The sequence below is a fragment of the Thamnophis elegans genome, chromosome 4, assembly GCF_009769535.1.
Source record: "Thamnophis elegans isolate rThaEle1 chromosome 4, rThaEle1.pri, whole genome shotgun sequence".
NCBI classification, from domain to species: Eukaryota; Metazoa; Chordata; class Lepidosauria; order Squamata; family Colubridae; genus Thamnophis; species Thamnophis elegans.
In genome coordinates, this window is record NC_045544.1 from 71,656,444 (window position 1) to 71,676,843 (window position 20,400).

At 40.4% G+C, this 20,400-nt stretch overlaps 1 protein-coding gene across 1 annotated transcript in view; it reads left to right on the forward strand.

Moving 5' to 3' along the window:
* Positions 1–19,285, forward strand: part of CATSPERE (catsper channel auxiliary subunit epsilon) — a 74,164-nt gene extending 54,879 nt beyond the window's left edge. Inside the window, exons 4-8 of the mRNA XM_032216042.1 lie at positions 15–94; positions 2,290–2,389; positions 12,027–12,172; positions 16,754–16,807; positions 19,123–19,285. Of these exons, the coding sequence (XP_032071933.1) occupies positions 15–94; positions 2,290–2,389; positions 12,027–12,172; positions 16,754–16,807; positions 19,123–19,285 (543 nt within the window). The remainder of the gene's footprint in view (positions 1–14; positions 95–2,289; positions 2,390–12,026; positions 12,173–16,753; positions 16,808–19,122) is intronic.
* Positions 19,286–20,400: the final 1,115 nt, after the last annotated feature.

Genomic DNA, 20,400 nt, shown 5'->3' on the forward strand with positions numbered 1-20,400 from the left:
TGTCTTTTCCATAGGAAGTAATATTTGATATAAACAAATATGGCTGCCCATTACAGAATCATTATACTCAAAACTTTTATCCTCAAGTTGAGATGTAAGTAAAACTAAAACAGTGTGAAGAATGGGGGAAAGATGCATTAGGAAGTACATGTATTATAGACCCTTAATGACTATCATTAAATGTTGTACCTTATGATTCTTGATGAATGTATCTTTTCTTTTTGTGTACACTGAGAGCATATGCACCAAAGAAATTCCTGGTGTGTCCAATCACACTTGGCTAATAAAGAATTTCTATTCTATTCTTTCCCCAACTCTTCATGACAAAAATTGAAGGTGTCAAAAGAAATCAAGATTGTGACCACAACTGTGCTATTGTAGATCCACACTTTTTTATTTGGGCACAAAGGAACAGCATTCCAATCACGTAGTCACAACAGGGCGGCTTACAACTCGAAAAGGGGGGGGGGAACAAACATTTAACACGTAGGACAGTACATCATTAAAAAGAACACAACATTCATACCATTTGGGCGGGTTACAGTCTTTAGCCCCAGGCCTGACGGGATAGCCAGGTTTTGAGGGCTGTGCGGAAGGTCTGGAGGGTGGTGAGGGTACGAATCTCCACGGGGAGATCGTTCCATAGGGTCGGAGCTGCCACCGAGAAGGCTCTCCTCCGCGTAGTTGCCAGTCGACATTGACCGGCAGATGGGACTCGGAGGAGGCCTAATCGATGGGATCTAATAGGTCGAGTGGAGGTAATTGGCAGTAGGCGGTCTCTCAAGTACCCAGACCCACTACCATGAAGGGCTTTATGGGTGACAAGTAGCACCTTGAAGCGTACCCGGAGATCGACAGGTAGCCAGTGCAGCTCGCGGAGGATAGGTGTTATGTGGATGAAGCGAGGTGCACCCACAATCGCTCGTGCGGCCGCATTCTGGACTAGCTGAAGTCGCCGAATACTCTTCAAGGGCAGCCCCATGTAGAGCACATTGCAGTACTCCAGCCTAGAGGTCACAAGGGCACGAGTGACTGTTGTGAGGGCCTCCCGGTTCAGGGAGGGGCGCAACTGGTGCACCAGGCGAACCTGGGCAAATGCCCCCCTGGTCACAGCTGACAAATGGTGTTCAAAAGTCAGCTGTGGGTCCAGGAGGACTCCCAAGTTGCGGACCCTTTCTGAGGGGCGTAGTGTTTGACCCCCCAGCCTGAGAGATGGAATACTTGCCGAATTAGTGGGAGGGAAACACAACAGCCACTCGGTCTTATCTGGGTTGAGCACGAGTTTGTTAGCCCTCATCCAGTCCCTAACAGCTTCAAGGCCCTGGTTCATCACGTCCACCGCTTCATTGAGTTGGCACGGGGCGGACAGATACAGCTGAGTATCGTCCGCATACTGGTGGTATTTTATCCCGTGCCGCCGAATGATCTCACCCAGTGGTTTCATGTAGATGTTGAAAAGTAGGGGGGACAAGACCGAACCCTACGGCACCCCATATGTTAGGGGCCTAGGGGTCGATCTCTGCCCTCCAACTAACACCGACTGCGACCTGCCCGAGAGGTAAGAGGAGAACCACCGCAAAACAGTGCCTCCCACCCCCACCTCCCGCAGTCGTCGCAGAAGGATACCATGGTCGATGGTATCGAAAGCCGCTGAGAGGTCAAGGAGAACCAGGATGGAGGCGTAGCCTCTGTCCCTGGCTCTCCAGAGGTCATCGGTCAATGCGACCAAAGTGGTTTCTGTGCTGTAGCCAGGCCTGAAGCCGGACTGGAATGGGTCAAGGTAACTAGCTTCCTCCAAGGACCGTTGGAGCTGAAAGGCCACCACCTTCTCAACCCTCATCTCGTAAATATCCCTGAAAAGGGAGGAAGGCTCTCTCTGTTCTGTGCAAAACTCTTCCAGTTTTATTTGACAAAGGACAAATGCTAACAAAATTGGAAGATTTATTGGAAAGGAGGTAGAGGGAAGTTAGCAAATGATAAATAGCAATAGCAATAGCAGTAGACTTATATACCGCTTCATAGGCCTTTCAGGCCTCTCTAAGCGGTTTACAGAGAGTCAGCATATTGCCCCCAACAATCTGGGTCCTCATTTTACCCACCTCGGAAGGATGGAAGGCTGAGTCAACCCTGAGCCGGTGAGATTTGAACCGCTGAGCTGCTGATCTAGCAGTAGCCTGCAGTGCTGCATTTAACCACTGCGCCACCTTGGCTCTTATAAATATACTTGAATCCTTACTATGGCTTTACACTCTTAGAAAATATACTGTACTGTGCTTCTGTTGTATACAGATTTGAGGGTTCTAAAGGTTTCGTACCAGTTGAGGCAAACTATATATTGTGGGAGATGAATGGAAGGATTGACTTTGCCTACACGGCAACTATGGAAAAGGTAAATTGATTTATAATTTTTGTGCTTTATGTATTATCATTTTGAATCTGTATAATATAGTTTGATTAATTGAAATAAGGTATTTGGATCAGGATTCGTTCTTAGAAAGAAAGGCAGAGAAAATACTAACACTTGTTCAATGGTGGATTCCGGATCCCATTGCAACCGGTATGGTGTAACTGGGCCGGGTGTCCACCACATGAACGCACGCAGCACGCGCACGCATGCTGACTTACCACCTGCGACACTCCACGATGCCTCCATAATGCTCCAGCTGCTCGGTGGAACATCGTACAGGTACCGTATGCTCTGCGCATGCGTGGAAACACCGAACAGCTCAAGTACTGGTAAAGAAGGCGGACGGGTGGGCCCACTGGAGCACCATACCGGAACGGTACCCGGTGCTCCCAGCAGGCACCAGTACACCCTTACTAGGGCGTACTGGTCGTAACCTGCCACTGCACTTGTTCCATATATAAAACTCCAGGCTACTGACTGGCTTAAAAAACAATGAATGGAAAAGTAAAGACTGGGACTAGTTTTTGTCTTTTTCTGTGCTATGCAAAGGAATTTAGAGATATCTTTTGAGAAAATGGGAAAGAACAGTCAGGGAGGATCTTGCAAAAAATATTACTCATTTTGGACATTGAAGCAAGTGTAAAAAAGAAATTCAAAATAATCCCCTTTTGGTTCTTTATTATAAGATGGGATAAAGAGAAACTAAGATAGGTTTTCAAGGTTCTGTTATTCTACCCTACAATTATAAACTGGCATTTCTGTTATTCTTTAGTGTCTGTTTCTTACCCTGGCCTCCTCATAGAGCTGACAGTTCTCTTCCTTAGGATTGAGAAGATGCTGAGGAAAGAAAGTTGAACAGAGCTGTTTCTTCTATCATTCAGTTCTTAACTAACAATCATTTTAGAGATAGAAACATAAACCAGTATTTTTAGTTTCTTTTGAGTTGTTTAAATTTTTCATAATCAATTTTCCCAACTACTATTGTTTCTCAGTTGTATTTTTATTATTAAGAGTTGATTGTTTTCTGATTAATTTTGTGTATTTTGATATATAATCAATTTTTACATTCTGCCAGGATTAAAATCTGGATATTATAGGAGGTTTTCTTGTTGTGGTTGTCTTGATCTAAGTCACAATGCAGGCTGTTGAAATTCACTATTCAGCTTCAAGACCAACCTCTCTCCTTCCTAGGCAGATGAAACATTTCCAATTTAAGAGAAAGCTTGAATTAAAGTTAATATATGGGGTGAGTTCAGAGGTGGTATTCAGCAGGTTCTGACCAATTCTGGAGAACCAGTAGCTGACATTTCAAGTAGTTCGGAGAACTGGTAAACTGCCTGCTCCTGCCCCCATCTATTCTCTGCCTCCTGAGTCTCAACTGATTAGGAGGGAATGGGGATTTTGCAGTAACCTTCCCCTGGAGTGGGGTTGGAATGGAGATTTTACAGTATTCTTTCCATGCCACACTCACCAAGCCATGCCATGCCCACCTAGCAATGCCCACAGAACCAGTAGTAAAAACAAAGAATCTCACCACTGGGTGAGTTGTTGTTCAATCACTAAGTTGTGTCTGACTCTTCATGACCCCATATCTACAGGCAGCACACCAGGCCCTGCCTGTCCTCCTCTCTCTCCTGTAGTTCAAACCCAAACCCTTGCTTGCTACATCAATGCAGTGGTGCGGTGAGGTTTATGGCTGGTGAGGCACTGACACAGGGGTTTCAAATTTTTTTAGACTTGTGGACTTCAACTCCCAGAATTCCACAGCCAGACATGCTCAGTTCCGATTTAAAGTGACAGCATTTGTTTTTCTACTTTGCGAAAAAGTTTTCCTTCATTCTTTTTCTTCTCCCTCCCCCTCCTTCCTCCCTCCCCCCTCCCTCCCCCCTCTCTCAAACAGACACACGCACACAGAGAAGTTGGATCCCTCTCTCACTCACTCTCTCTCAAACAAACACAAACACAGAAGTTTGATTGGATATATTTTCCAATGGTTTGAAAGCAGCTCCTCTGCCATCCCCCCCCTTCCATTCCCCTGCTGCCTTCCGATCCGAGCCTTGATTGCAGGTGGAGCCACGTTGCCTTTTCAAACTTGTAATCAGTGAAGCTGGGCTTATATACTTTTATCCAGCTCTGTGTGTGTGTGTGTGTGTCTGTGTCTGTGTTTGTGTTTGTGTTTGAAAAGGCAACGTGGCTCTGCATGCAATCAAACTTTTTGAATTCCTCCCCCTTCCTCCGATCCACACGCATACCTTTTCCAGCTGTTTCAGAGAGGATTTCAACTCTGCTCTTGCCTGCCATCATGAAAAGAAAAAAAATGTAAAAGGAAAAAGGCATGAGCTGAGGTCAGGCTAAGCTAGTTGCTGCCAGAGCCTCTAAAAAAACACCCTCTACAGGAGGCAGGAGAATGAGGTGCCTCATCTACGTCAGAAATTTTTCAGCTTTTAACCCTTGCTTAGCTCTGCTCGAGTGATCATAAAGTCAAATTAAATGAGGCACCTCGTTCTCCTGCCGCCTCTTGCAGAGGGCACTTTTTAAGAGGCTTTTTTAAACAGTTAAGCACTAAGCAGAGACATCCATGGTGATTCTGGCAGCAACTAGCTCAGCCTGACCTCAGCTCTTGCCTTTTTCCTTTTACATTTTTTTTTCATGATGACAGTGGTGAGGCTCTGCCTCCCCTGACTGCACGTCCCTGCATCAGTATTACTATCTAACCATCTCATCCTTTTCTCCCTTTGCCTTCAATCTTTCCTAATATCAGGATCATTTTCAAGGAGTCCTCTTTTCTCATTAGATGACTAAAATATTTGAGCTTCAGCTTCAGTGTCTGTCTTTCCAGAGAATAGTCAGGGTTGATTTCCTTTAGGATCGATTGATTTGATCTCCTCGCAGTCTAAGGGGCTCTCAAGAGTCTCCACCAGCACTACAATCTGAAAGCATAAATTCTTTGGCATTCAGCCCTCCTTATGGTCCATCTCTCACAGCCATACATTATTACTGGGGAAACCATAGCTTTGGTTATACAGACCTTTGTCAGCAAGATGATGTCTCTACTTTTTAATATGCTGTCTAGATTTGCCATAGCAAGCATCTTTTAAGTTCATAGCTGCATTCACCATCTGGTGACCTTGGAGCCAAGAAAACAACACCTGTCACTATTTCCATTTCTTCCCTTCTGTTTGCCAGGAAATGATAGGACTGAATGCCATGATCTTAGTTTTTTTAATGTTGAGTTTCAAGCCACTTTTTACACTCTCCTTTTTCATCTTCATCAAGAGGTTCTTTAGTTTCTATTCATTTTCTGTCATTAGAATGGTATTATCTGCATATCTGTGGTTGTTGATATTTCTCCCAGCAGTCTTAATTCTGACATGATTTATTCAGTCTGGCATTTTGTATGATGTTCTTTGCATATAAGTTAAATAAGCAAGGTAACAATGTACAGTCTTATTGTACTCCTTTCCCTATTTTCCCTATTCCCTCCTTTCCCCATCAGTTCTTCTATATCCTATTCTATGCTTCTTGACCTGTAAAACAGGTTTTTCAGGACACAGGTAAGGTGGTCTGGTACTCCTATTTCTTTAAGAATTTGCCACAGTTTGTTCTTTGATTGTGTAGTCTAGTGTAGTCAATAAAGCAGAAGTAGATGTTTTTGTGGAATTCCTGTCATGGTCCCATTGGAGCCTGGGTTCGAGGAGGAGGAGATGGAGATGGGCCCGGTGGAGATGGATGGCGCAGTCCCTATGGCCCAGGAGGAATGATCAGGGAGGAGGATGAGACAGTCCTAGGTCCCCCTGGCCTCGGAAGTGTAGGGAAGAAGGAAGAAAGGGCGCAGGATGACTGAGCAAGGGGGGAGGAGAGGGAAAGGGCAGGCAGCAGAGCAGAGGAGCAACAGAGCATGGAGATGTGCAACTGCTTCCCTTGCCCGATCCCCGAGTGCAGAGAATGGTGAGGAGGAGGAGTCAGTACAGGGTGGCCCAATACTCGGGAGGAGGGCACCTGGCCCCTTCTCACAAGGCTCACAATATGGCATCCAGCCGTATTTAAGGAGAAACAGTGAGAAGAGGCTTTTGCCAGGAACAAATGTTTGTTTTCACATAACACTCCTCCGGCTGTGACTCAGACCTTTTGCCTTGCTGTGAAGACTGCTTTGCCTTGCTTTGAGGACTGTTCCTATCCTAGCCCTTTGGGTCATAACAATTCCCTTGCTTTTTCCATATTCCAGTGAATGTTAGCAATTTGATCTCTAGTTCCTAAGCCTCTTTGAAACCCAGCTAGTACTTCTGATAGTTCTCTGTTCACATATTGCTGAAGCCTAAGTTGTAGGCTTTTGAGCATGACTCTGCTTGCATGTGAAACTAGAGCAATTGTATGGTAAATTGAACATTCTTTGGCATTGCCCTTTTTTGAGATTGGAATGTAAACTGTCCTCGTTCACTCATGTAGACATTTTTGAGTTTTCCAAATTTACTGGCATACTGAGTGCAGCATTTTGCAGCATCCAGTTTTAATTTTTTAAATAATTCAGCTGGAATACTGTCATCTCCACTAACTGTTGTCAGTAATGCTTTCTACCTATGTTTCCCCCAGAATAAGACCTGGTCTGATTTTTTTTAGACCCCAAAATAAGCACCATGTCTTATTTTCAGGGGATGTCTTACCCGCTTATCTTAAGACCACTGCAGCCAGGCCTGTCACGCCTAGACAACTGTTCTACCTGTGCGACTTCTTCTACAGCCGCTTGCAGTCATTCGCAGCAGGACACCACATGGCTTGTCGTGCCGGTGCCACCGCTTATGGCAGGACGCAAGGATGGTCATGCTGGTGCCACCACTTGGGGCAGGAGGCTGCATGGTGTGTTGAGCCATTGTGCACATGAGCAGCAGCACCAGTGCAACAAGCCACATGGCATCCTGCTGCAAGTGATGACACCAGCGCAATGCTCCAGGTGGCATCCAGCTGTGAGTGGCCACAAGTAGCTGTAGAAAAAGTTGGGCATCAGGTGTCAGGTCCTTAAGCAGTGGTGGGATTCAAAAACTTTATTACCAGTTCTGTGGGCATAGCTTGGTGGGGTGTGGCATGGCTTGGTGGGCATGGCAAGTGAAGGATACTGTAAAATCTCCATTCCTATCCCACTCTAGGGGAAGGCTACTGCAAAATCTGCATTCCCTCCCAATCAGCTGGGACTCGGGAGGCAGAGAATAGATGGGGGCAGTAAGAGGTGGTATGTAGCGGTTCTCCGAACTACCTAAAATTTCTGCTACGGATCCTCCAGAACTGATCAGAACCTGCTGAACACCACCTCTGTCCAGGGGTGGGTTTCGACCGGTTCCCACCGGTCCCTGCGATCCGGTTGGTCGCCGAACCCGGAAGTAAGTAACTCCCGGGAACGGCGAAGCCCCCCCCCCCATGCCCACACGCGCCCGCACACCCGCGCCCGCCCCTTACCCGGTTTTTACAAATTCTGCGCTTTCCACGCATGCGCAGAACGCATACAGCGCCTGCGCGATCCTCCAGGAGCAGCTGGAGCATCGCGCAGACACTAGTACGCATGCGCGCGCCGCGTGCGTGCGCGAGGACGCCGCGTGCGTGCGCGAGGACGCCGCCGGCCTCGTTCCAACCGAACCGGTTGGAACGGGGCGAGAAACCCACCCCTGCCTCTGTCCTTAGTATTTAGTATATTTTTTTTTAGTATTTTATTTGGATTTATAGGCCGCCCTTTTCCCCGAGGGGACTCAGGGTGGCTTACAATCATTAGGGAGGGGGTGCAATTCAAAACAAACAATATGTGAACAAAATAAATAAAGTAATAAAAACACAACTTGCATTCAACATTCAACACTCGGGTGGGGCAAATTAGAGACTTATCCCCAGGCCTGTTGGGATAGCCAGGTCTTAAGGGCTGCGCGGAAGGCCTGGACGGTGGTGAGGGTGCGTATCTCGACGGGGAGATCGTTCCACAGGGTCGGAGCTGCAACAGAAAAGGCTCTCCTCCGTGTAGTCGCCAGTCGACATTGACTGGCGGATGGGATTCGGAGGAGGCCCAGTCTGTGCGATCTTATCGGTCGGAGGGAGGTAATCGGCAGAAGGCGGTCTCTCAAGTACTCAGATCCACTACCATGAAGGGCTTTAAAGGTGGTCAACAGGACCCTGAAGCGCACCCGGAGATCAACAGGTAGCCAGTGCAGCTCGCGGAGGATAGGTGTTATGTGGGCGAACCGCGGTGCGCCCACTATCACTCGCGCGGCCGCATTCTTAACTAACTGCAGCCGCCGGATGCACTTCAAGGGCAGCCCCATGTAGAGCACATTGCAGTATTCCAGCCTAGAGATCACAAGGGCTCGAGTGACTGTTGTGAGAGCCTCCCGATTCAGGTAGGGTCGTAACTGGCGGACCAGGTGAACCTGGGCAAATGCCCCCCTGGTCACAGCCGACAGATGATGGTCGAGAGTCAGCTGTGGATCCAGGAGGACTCCTAAGTTACGAACCCTATCTGAGGGGTATAAAATTTGACCCCCCAGCCTGATAGATGGAACATTAGCCAAATTGTTGGGAGGGAAACACAACAGCCACTCGGTCTTGTCCGGGTTGAGTACCAGTTTGTTAGCGCTCATCCAGTTCTTAACGGCCTCAAGACCCTGGCTCATCACGTCCACCGCTTCATTGAGTTGGCACAGGGCGGACAGATACAATTGCGTATCGTCCGCGTATTGATGGTATTTTATCCCGTGCCTCCGAATGATCTCGCCCAGCGGTTTCATGTATATGTATATGTTAGATAAGTGGGTGCGAGGCGTGGGGAGCTCTACCCCCCCCCCAATCCCTACCCTAACTTGATTTTTATGCCTGTTACTCGCCCCACCTCGTACAACCAGATGATGGGTATGGCTAATTTTGGCGGTAGGACTTATATTAGGCACAGGTGTGAAAATCAGGCTAGGGTTCTATTTTTGGAGATACATGGTAAGAGTCACACTTGACTTTGCATTCCAAGAGATCTGGCTCAAGGTCAGCAAACACACCATTGTGGTTATCACGGACGGATTTTTCTTATATTTTATGTAAGAAAATATGTTTCCTTTAGTTTAATCTCTTTCGGAATTTCAACCTTGTTTTTCTTTTATTCACAATTTTTATTACTTTTATGTGTTTACTTTTTTCTGTTAATTATTTTATTATTAATATAATGGTTGAACAAATGGTTGTTAAGTAAGGACTACCTGTAACAAAAATCAAATAATCCTTAGAGAATAGAATAATATTCTAAACATATATGGTTACCATAACTTCATAGAGTTTATCTATTCTTTGAATACTTTTCTTGGCTGAGTTTTGGATGCTTATGTTTTTAACAGGTCCGTTGTTTAAATACTGCACAGACTTGGCGTGAGATGATTAAATTATATAATAAATCAATTGAAACAATTGAAGATGTAGATGAAATATGGGGACCTCATGTAAGCGTCAACATATAAGTAATAATATAAGTAAAATCAGTCTTTAAATATATATCTAATACTATTTAGTTATTAATCTTTATTTAAAATAAAACATCCCTTATAGGTTACTTCTAATTTTGTTATTGATTTCTGAGTTGTTCTTGTTACTATAAGTGTTTTTTGAGATGACAGCCAAACGATGTAACTCAAGAGTGCAAACACACTGGAGGAGATTTTGTTATTTATCTGTCTGCTGTTTTATGCTTTTGGAACAGTCAGGATCTTTGCAGTGATTGTACTCCTGAGTGAGAGGCAAAAGTGAAGGAGAACTCCCCTGACATGAGAATATGGAAGTATGGGAGAGATGAGGAAATATATTGGCTCTGACAATATATCTTAGGGTAGGAATGCAGACGTGATTTTCTAGTTGGTTTAACTATTCCTATTGTACAGTAGGAATGTGGATTTGATATATCTAGTTGGTTTACAATGCTTGGACCATTGTTTTTCAGAAATTTTAATAGGTTAGTTAAAGTGGCTTGTCAGGTGTTGGCTTCCTTAGGAGAGGTCTTCTTGTAAGTCTTGATTGTGGTTACGATAGGAATAATCTTATAGGGAAGTCATGGCTTTGCAGGAAACTCTGTGGTTGATAGTTACATATCAGTTGTTGCCTCTTTAAGTTCAGTGGGTGGAGATGGAGGTAAGCAAATCATGACTATCATAGAAAGAAGAGATATGGTGGGAAATGTTGGGCAAATCATTTCAGATTTTAAAAAAACTTGCAGCTTAGGGTTGGTCTATACTTCTGTTTCTACAGTTTCATTCCTAGATCTAGGAAGTTAGAGGACTAGTTAACTCAAGTTGGTGCCAGTAAATGCCAGCTTCATCAGTCACCTATGGTGGGTGAGTTGTCAGTCTCGAGTGAGGATATAGCATTTTGGTTCTTCATCAGCCTCAGTATTAAAGAGAAATAAGGGGGTGACAATAATTTTCTGAGACAGTGTCCAGGAGTCTTATTTTGGAACTGACTAGATGTTAATGTCTCTATGTTAAACTGGGCTGTACAGACAGGATTGGGATCCTGCTTAAGAATAATTTACTCTTCTTCCTGGCAGGACCACTTCCTGTGCTGATAAATCTGGTTACTGGGCTTATTTAAGTAAAGATACATTGGAATTATCTTTGTTTTGGAGCTGTTGGTGGGTGAACTAGACGTGGAGAACATGACAGTGTGTACTTTGCTATAGTCAAATCACTTCCTTGTTCAGGTGAGCGTTATTGCCATCTGGGAGCTCCATGAGGTTAGGATAGTCACCTTAGAGATCTCATGGATATAGATGAGGGGTGGGTTCCTGCCAGTTCTAACCTCTTCTATAGAAGAGGTTCCACAAATCTACCATGCCATTTAGAATTAGCTCCAGCTCCCTCCCCCTGCCCGTCTGCACCACGCTTGCCCTGCCCTCTGCTCACCGATTGGCTGGCTCACCAATCGCCCCGCCCACCTATCCTATCTAAGCCTTAAAGTCTTAAAGCTGTCAAGTTTGAACACCCCTGGGGTTTTTTTTCTAAAAGGTTAGGGTTGCAAGGGTATTGTAACTTGACAGCTTTAAGACTTGCGTGCTTCAAATGCCAGAGTTTCTGAGCCAGCATTTTGGTTGCTAAGCAAGAACGTTGTTAAGTGAGTTTCACCATTTTTACAAGTTGGCCACGCCCACCCAGTCACATGACTGCCAAGCCATGCCCACTCTGTCACATGGCTGGCAAGCCACTCCCACTCGGTCACATGGCTGCTAAGCCGCTCCCACAAAGCAGGCCACACCTACAGAAGAGGTTCTAAAAATTTTGAAACCCACCACGGATCTAGATGGTTTCCAGGAGATTTTCCCTGCATTGTTGCAGGTAGCCATTGCATTCAGGAAGATTATGGAGAAGAGTTGTGGATTCTCTTACGACCCTTATAATTAAAATAAGTAATTCTGAAGATGTTGATAAAAATAGGATCACCAACATCCGATGATGGATATGGCACAAGAAGAAGAATTCTGAAGATGCATTTATTTTCTGTGTGTTTATTTGTATCATAAAGTAGAATGGACACAACCTAAATACTTGTATTTCATAATCTAAAGTGATGTTATTGAATAAATGAACACATCCATTTTTCTTTTCAGAATTACAAGTCCTGTTTTAAAAAAAGATCAGAACAATTAAGGAAACTTGATGGAAAATATGAGATCTTAAATAGTTCTGGTTTGAACTTTTTAAGTTGGCCTCAGTATACCAGTACTTATATGTTCAAGCTGACAATACTGGATCCAAATTTCAGGTTAGTTTTTCAAATTTGATTTGAATCTGATAGATATTCATTATTTGTGACCTCAAAGGAAGGTTATTATTATGCATATTACACAGAATGCTTCCACAATGTTTAATGTGAAATTACTATTTTATTAATTCACTTTTTACAGGGTATCTACACGTTGTCATCGAATGGTTATCAAAGTTGCTTTCCTTATACTTTTTCCACCTTTTCTCAAACTATATCTAAACTGTCTTCATCTAGTCCTTGGAATTTAAACTCACAGTGCAAAGCTATTCTCTAACTATGTATCTATCAAGCTTTATTCCTACTTTTCAACCTGCTCTTTATGACTCTTGGACTATATCATTTTTTTAGCAAGCTTAAACATTTTTAATCCGCTAGCATTTTGTTTTTGTTTTTCACAGAGATGTAGTTATACTTTTTCCCCCTTTTCTGTTCATTTTGAACATATTTAGAGAAATCTACTGCAATTCTTAGAATCAGGACATTCTGAGGTGCCACTTTTCTGACACCAATTCTCCAAGACCAGGCTGTCTATCCATATCTCTTCCTTTGTGACCTGGCACAATTTTCTTTTTTGCTACAGATCTTCCATTAAACGTTTTGTGTGTCTCTTGCCTTAGGATTCTATTTGCTATTGCTCTGAATATTTTAAAAATCAGATTTTGAAGTCCAATATGTGTGTTGCATTATGTTCAGTTTTAATTTCTCTGAAATTAAGAATTGCAGCATTCAAGTGTGCTGGAAAACAGCAGTTCATAGAATAACAAACAATAAAAATAGTACTGAGCCACTGTGATACACGTTCTATCCCTTTTGCAGGTGTGTCGTCATGACATCATCAACAGGAACCAAAAGGGTGGGGCTTTTGTAATTTTTATGAAAGCCCTCAATCCTATGGCCATCTCTGCCACTTTCTCTCTAGGTGTTCTCTGCTGATTAATATGAATCAAGGATAGAAGATCCTTTTGTCAATGTCTAAAGTGTTTCCATGACTACTATCAATTTGAGGAGGGGGGAGGGGGAATGCCATGCATACTTTTGGCCAGAGTAAAAGTCTCATATTTCTGTACTGGGATGTGAATGTGCATGTCCCGAACCTTGCCATAACGTCCTGTTGGAGAATGTGATTAATGACCTCAACCAGAGGGGAGGGGACACAGGGGTAAAGTTCAGACGCCATTAAGTGGGATTTAGTTTCTGCTCCACAGAAGTCCGTGCCGAGATGTTAGTCCTAATAAATGAATGTGTTTTCTTTGAACTTTGTCTGGAGGCTCATAAATTAATTAGGCCAACTCTTGGAAACTTCACTTTTGTTTCTCTCTGCTACTCTCTGAACAGAAAGAATATCAGCAAAAAAGTCAGGAAGTTTCAAAAAAGATCATGTTTGCAGAGTTTGTCTCCCAAAAGATGCTGCTAGGGTAATTCAATCTGCTATCTCTATAACTTCATGGTTTTTTAAAGCATTTACCAACTGTTTTTGAAACAATTCAAAATTGTTTCACTCAAATCTTATCCATTCCAGGGAGAACTATAGTAGACAGCCACAACAACATTGCTTTCATCCCCCCCCCCTTAACTTCAATTCAGATGATCTCTCTAACATTGCCAAGCTCATTTATTTGAATGTCTGATCAGCAATGGATTTTTAATATACAGGGAACTCCCTATTGCTTCTATTTGAAAGAAAAAAGAACAAGTGGCATCATTCAACTGATATATTTGTCATAAGAAGTTAACCAGATCTCTATTACGCTTATGGAATTATATTTACCTTTCTATCAAGATCATCTTTATTTCCAATAGTCTGAACATCAATGTACTGTAGAGGTAACAAAGCTCTGAACTATGAGCCAGAGTTCTTTGCATTTTTCCAAGAGTGATTTAAATGGCTCGTTTTCAGTAACACTCCCAGTGACTGCAGCACACAGTTTTTTAATCTGAAGTCCTTATTTCAGAGTTTTTATTTCATTACAAAGGATTTAATTTAAAGTTTTCCTAACCAACCTTGCCTTCTGAACTACCTAGTTGTTACCAGTTGTTGTGAATTGCAGATAATCCTATTGTTCCTTTTGGCCTTCATACTGACATTCATTTATCAGTTTGGGATGGAGAATATTTAATTAAGTATGACTGTATTAAAACACACCATTAACACTTACATTAACTGTTACATATTTATTAAACCAGCATATGCCTGCTACTATCATTTTATCCTCATGCTTATTTTCTTCAGATCTGGGGATTTGTTTACTTTCCAACATTCAAAAATATTTACAGAAAATCTAGAAGTAATTATTATGAAATAACATTCAGTAATTATACTGAAAAAAATAATTCAGAGAAGAAAAAGTATGAATTATAATTTTCACATGCATTTTAACTCCAGCACAGTACTGGGAAATGCTCCAGAATACTAACCTACACTCCAATAGTCTGGACTCTGGAGTATACCAATATTTATGTGGATCCTTATATCTGATCTATATATCAATATCTCCATATCCATATCTATTCAAATGGTGACTTGTTCCCCTCTTCCCAACAAACACCACAATTTCACTTAGATCTAACACTGAGAGAGAAGAGGAGGGGTAATTATAGTGCATGGAGGTTTAAATCCTCCATACTATATCCTAGTGAGTAAGGGGATGGGGAGTCTGTCAGTAATGGACTAAGGAAAAATTCTTTGCAAGGCAAGCCATTTATTTTTTCCTTATTTTCACCTTTTTCCAATGAAGAAGTGTGATCCCCCCCTGTAGTTACTAAAGGCAAAACAAAAAACAAAAACAAAACCTTAGACTAAGGTAAAAAAAATCCTCTGCCATTTAGAAGATATCCCCTTAAAGTCTAAAGGGAAAAAATATTCCTTTGGGAGAAAGTTCCCTTCTTCTCCTAGTCTTAATCCTGCAAAATCCACTCCCATTCTCACAGAACACTGCTGGAAAAACTCCATTCTACGTAGCAATTTGGATATTTGGAGAAAGCAACAGTGTCTCTTTGTTGTCTTGTCTTCTCCAACATACCCAACATCTCCAATTTGTGTGTGTATGTGTGTGAGTGTTATTCCTTCCTGGTCCTTCAGCATCTTGCTTGCTTTGCTCTGCTATATCCTTACTAAAACCTGTTGCTGAGATTTGAGCACAGCTTGTTGGACAAAACTAATTATTTTGTCTTATTCACATTTATACCAGATACAGCAGATATTCATTGATTTTCAGTGTAGTCTGACCAGTGCAGAAGAGATCAGAGGGCCCAAATTTCAGTTTGTTGAACAAAACTTATTATTTCATGTTATTCACATTTATATTGGATACTGCAAAGATATTCACTGAATTTCTAGATGAGAATTTTCATACTGCATGCAAGACACTCTTATATTTGCATGCACTGCATCCCACTATTGTCTTCCTTGTTCTATATTAATACCCTTGATTTTCCCTACCCCAGGCTATTTAGCTAATATTCAACTTGTTGGTTTTATTCATTATTCCAGTTTGTTAAGGTACCCCTGAATTTTGATATGTCTTTTAACTGAACTTGCAATTTAGTTCCTATTTTTCAATTGTACTTTTGTCTTGCCTGGATTTGATTTCAACTTGTTATCCCACCTCCAGCTCATTTCAAACTTGGGCAACATTCAACATTATTAACATATACTAGTGAATAGTATACTAATAAACCACCATATTTAGAGCTCTTTTGTCTGTCCTCTATTTTTTCTGCATTTTAGGCATAATCTTCCTGGTATATTATAACTGTTCTTATACTTTGAATACAATTTTATATTTTACTCTACAAGACTTAACAATGTTTTAACTTAAAATAACAATATTTTATGCTCCATCCATACTTTGTAATGCATGGGAACTTTCTAGATCAGTGTTTCTCAACCTTGTGAATTTTAAGATATATGGGCTTTAACTCCCAGAATTACCCAACCTATATGGGGAAATATTTAAATTCATTTTTAAATCAGCATTTAATTATGGCTGCTCTATCCAATTTGTGCATTAATTTGCAGAGGAAACACTGCAAATTACTGCATGAACACTAGTTTTAAAATAGCTACATATTTGTATACAAATAGTCCTTGACTTACAATTGAGCCCAAACTTTCTGTTGTTGAGTGAGACAGTTAAGTGAATTGTGCTTTATTTTACAACCTGTCTTACCACAGTTAAGTAAATCACTGAAGTTGTTAAGTTAGTAATAATTGTTAAGTGAATCTGGCTTCCCCATTGACTTTGCTTGTCAGGTGATCATATATGATCCCAGGACACTGCAACCATCATAAATGTGAATAAGTAGCCAAGTGTGAAAAATGGTCAGTGCTTTTTTCAGTATCTTTGTAACTTCAAACAGTCCCTAAACTGTCGTACTATCTATTTAGATACATTTGATTTGAACTGAAAATTGGTAATAATTTAGAAAGTACAGGAGTTAGCAAATAAATAAGATACCTCTATCACCTGGATTGTATATTGTTTAGAATTGTTATAGTTCCATTTATTTTAATTTTTACTATAATTTAACACAAGGACAATATTATCAAAATATTAATACATTTATTTTCTCTTTCAGTTTTTGTAATTTGTCTACATATTTTGCTGTCCAGACCTATGGTATTATTGAAAGGTAATTGCCAATGGGCTTTAGCTAATTTTATTACCAATGAAATTTGAGGGAGAAGGGAAATGAAATAGCTTTGGTCTCTTGTCACTGAACAGGTACAGATATAGGGAAGCTGTGGTCCTGCAATAAATTTTCTGGAACTTTTGGGGTAGAACCTACCGCTACAATTTCAACACGCATGCTTATAAAGGCCTCAGTGGAAAACATTAGAGAAATGTAATAAGACTTCTTTGTATGTAAACATAAAATAACTTAAATACATTGATACATTAATATATTTTGATACTGATTAATGAATACGTCTTCCTAGGTGTCTTGCAAAAGCTTACATAGTTCCTAAGAATGATGCCTTCAGGATGTAACTATCACCATTTTACAAACAGAAATCGCTAGAATTATATTGTTTTGCCAGTTTAATTCACTTCAATATGCTGTAGGTTAAAAAATTATATAATACACAGGACAGGACAGCTGAGTTGGTATCTAATGATTCAATACATAAAAACACATCTATGATACTAGTATGTACTTTTCCTAACAGGTGTCGTGGAAAAATGTATTTCAGATACATTTATATCATATTACAGGTCCTAGGAATAAATTTCATTCTTCAATTTTCAGTTAAATGAGACAAAAATTGGAAACAAGATCAGATAGAAATAAACTTCTAGAACACAGACTATCACAACTATATTAAATTTAAGTGCATGAAAAATTAGCAGTGATGTTCCTTGACCATTCCCTGCCATTTTGATAACAGAAACAACTTGCTTTGTTCATTCATGTAGTATTTAAGTGTAGTACATATTTAAAGGTTTTAAAAAAATCTGAATTCAAGTTCCAAGAGATAAAATTGAACTTCCTGATAAATTCATTTTTCTTTTGAAGTCTTTTGAAGCAGGCACAAAATGGCTGAAAAGGCTGACCTCATTGATTTCTTAACACAGATGTGTCAGGTTAATGACCATTTATTATTTTATGCAGATAACAGCTTTTCGCTTTTTGTAGAATTCAGGAAGCTGTGCAGGAAGATGGTTGCTTATTTAATACTGAAAGATGGATAAATCAAGGAATGTTTAATGTTAATAGTTAATTCTTTTCAATCCTATAATAGCATCTCCTGATCTGATATAGTATGATGGCAGAGTTAACATTAGGGAATATGCAGGGTTTGTGTTGAGAAGGCGTTTTAGATCTGTGTATCTCTAGAAAGGATTGTAATCCAGAGGTTTTAAAAGGGATATGGGATTATGCTGGGATGGTATCAATTGGAAATGATAAGAGAAATTCTGCAATGTCTATAAACCACTAATCTGGACTTTTTATCTGGATATTATAGCCTGGAAATAATTGACTTACTTTTTCAAGTTGTATGTTTATATTATAGAACTTGGCTATAGATAATGTTTTCTTAATATTCTGGGTGAAATCTAGCAGCATATATAGTCACTAGTTTTCTGATCTAATATTACCAATGGAGCCAGAAACAGATATGTCTATTAGAAGATAGGTTTTGAAATAGGTAGTCATCCACTTACGATCATACGTGAGCCTGGAATTATGGTTATAAATTATGCTGGTCATTAGGCATGTCATCATAAGACCACACCCAATTTTATAACCTTTTTGCAGCAGTTAGGCAAGTGTGGAGGTCATGAAGTGAAGGCTGCAGTTGTTAAGTTTACATGGCATTCGTTAAGCAAATCCATTGTCCATAATGAGCGGGAGGGGGGGTTGCTAGAAGTTGGAATAAATGCTGGTTTCCAACAAAAAAGTCATACATCATGGTAGTATGACTGCAGGACATTGTAAATTCAGGGCAATTTCCAAGTGCCCAAAATATGTGACTTGGGAGGAGGAGGGGAGAGCCACTGGAACTTTGAATTCTGGCTGCAAGTAGCCCTGGGGATGTCTCTAGTAACTTCAAACAATTGCTAAGCAACAAGTTGTTTGTGCAGGACTACCTGTATTTTGAAGTTAGTTGACTATTCATTGTCACTGATTGAAAAGTTTTTGCAATTAAGCATGTTTGATATTTCATCTCCAGTTAAGTTGAGATTTCCACTTCTTTCTTCTCTGGGTTTAGCTGGCAATAGATGAAACAAAATCTAACTGTTCTTATTGTAAAAGACTAAATTATCTTTCTGGAAATGGTAGGTATTACACAACAACTTATGAATGCACCAAAAAATTACTGTCTCCTCTCCTTTAATATTTTAATTGCTCTGATTATATTCATAAATAAACTATGTGCTTTATATGCTACTTTTGTTACATTTAATCAGTTTTTTAAAAGTACAAATTATATTATTTTTCAGACCAAATTGGATTCATATTGCCGGTTGGAACATCTTGCTATTGACTTTATTTTGGGCATTCCTCATCTTCAGCTACTTCAGATATGTGAAGACATTCCGAGCATTCCCTTTTGTTGATCCCCTGAAGTCACTTAGGCCAACTGCCACTGAAGAAAAAGCATAAGATCAGAAGAAATATTGATTTATCACATTAGATGAAATAATATTTTCAGTGAATTTCTATGTTTAACTTATAAGAAAAAATATTGTTCAACTTTTTACTTTTCCGGAAGTTAATACAATCTTAAAAATACCTTTAATTATTATTATTGTGGATTTTAAACTTTGACATATTTTGCCTGCATAGGTCATATTTTACCATCCACAGCACCCTTCAAAACTTTAAATTTAAATTCCCAGATTATTACCTATGCATTTAGAGAATACTAAGGAGAATACTTAGGACAAGGCAACCATAATTTATTTTTCTAACTTTTCTAACTTTTCCTATCTTTTCTTAATATACCTTCCCATTCTTTAACAGAAGTACTACCATAAAGGATAAATAGTATAAATGGAAAGGCTATATTACTATATGCAGTAAATAATTGTCATTAGGTGGTAACGTAGATACATCTTTTCCATGTTGCCGAAAGGAAGTGTTTGAAGTCAATTTAAAATAAGAAAAGTAGTCCAATTTAACGCAATAAAGAATATTTAACCTCATTTTAATATATGTCAAATTGTCTGCCATTTACAATATGTAAATATCGATAAAAAGGTCAAAATAAAATTCAGTTGACTGATTGAGTGTTGTCAGCATTTTAAGTAAAATATAAGTCCATAGTATTTATTGCTTTACAGATGTATTTTACTATCTTTGTAATATATCTAAGCCAGAACATATGCTATTTGAATGGGAGACCAGGAAAACCCAGAGATATATGCTAGACTGGGAAGTTCAAAAAGGTTCCCTACAAAGGCAAGGAAAACTCTTTCTCTGCTGCTACCAAGAAATGACATGAATGTGTCTGTACAGTTATGACTATGCTAAGTTAAAAGAAGCATATGTATTTAGAATATTATATACACCATATCTGTTCTTCAAAAGATAAATACTAAAGGGAAATTCCACATTTTGTACCAAAGAGAACTATACAACCTCCAGAGCACATTATTAGTACTTCATGAATGAAACTCACAAGGCCCTAAAAACATGGTTTCATCAGTGATCCTGGGAGCACAAGTAGTGATAGAGTTGATAAAGTGGTTGATTTGATTGTGTTGCTGCTGCTATGG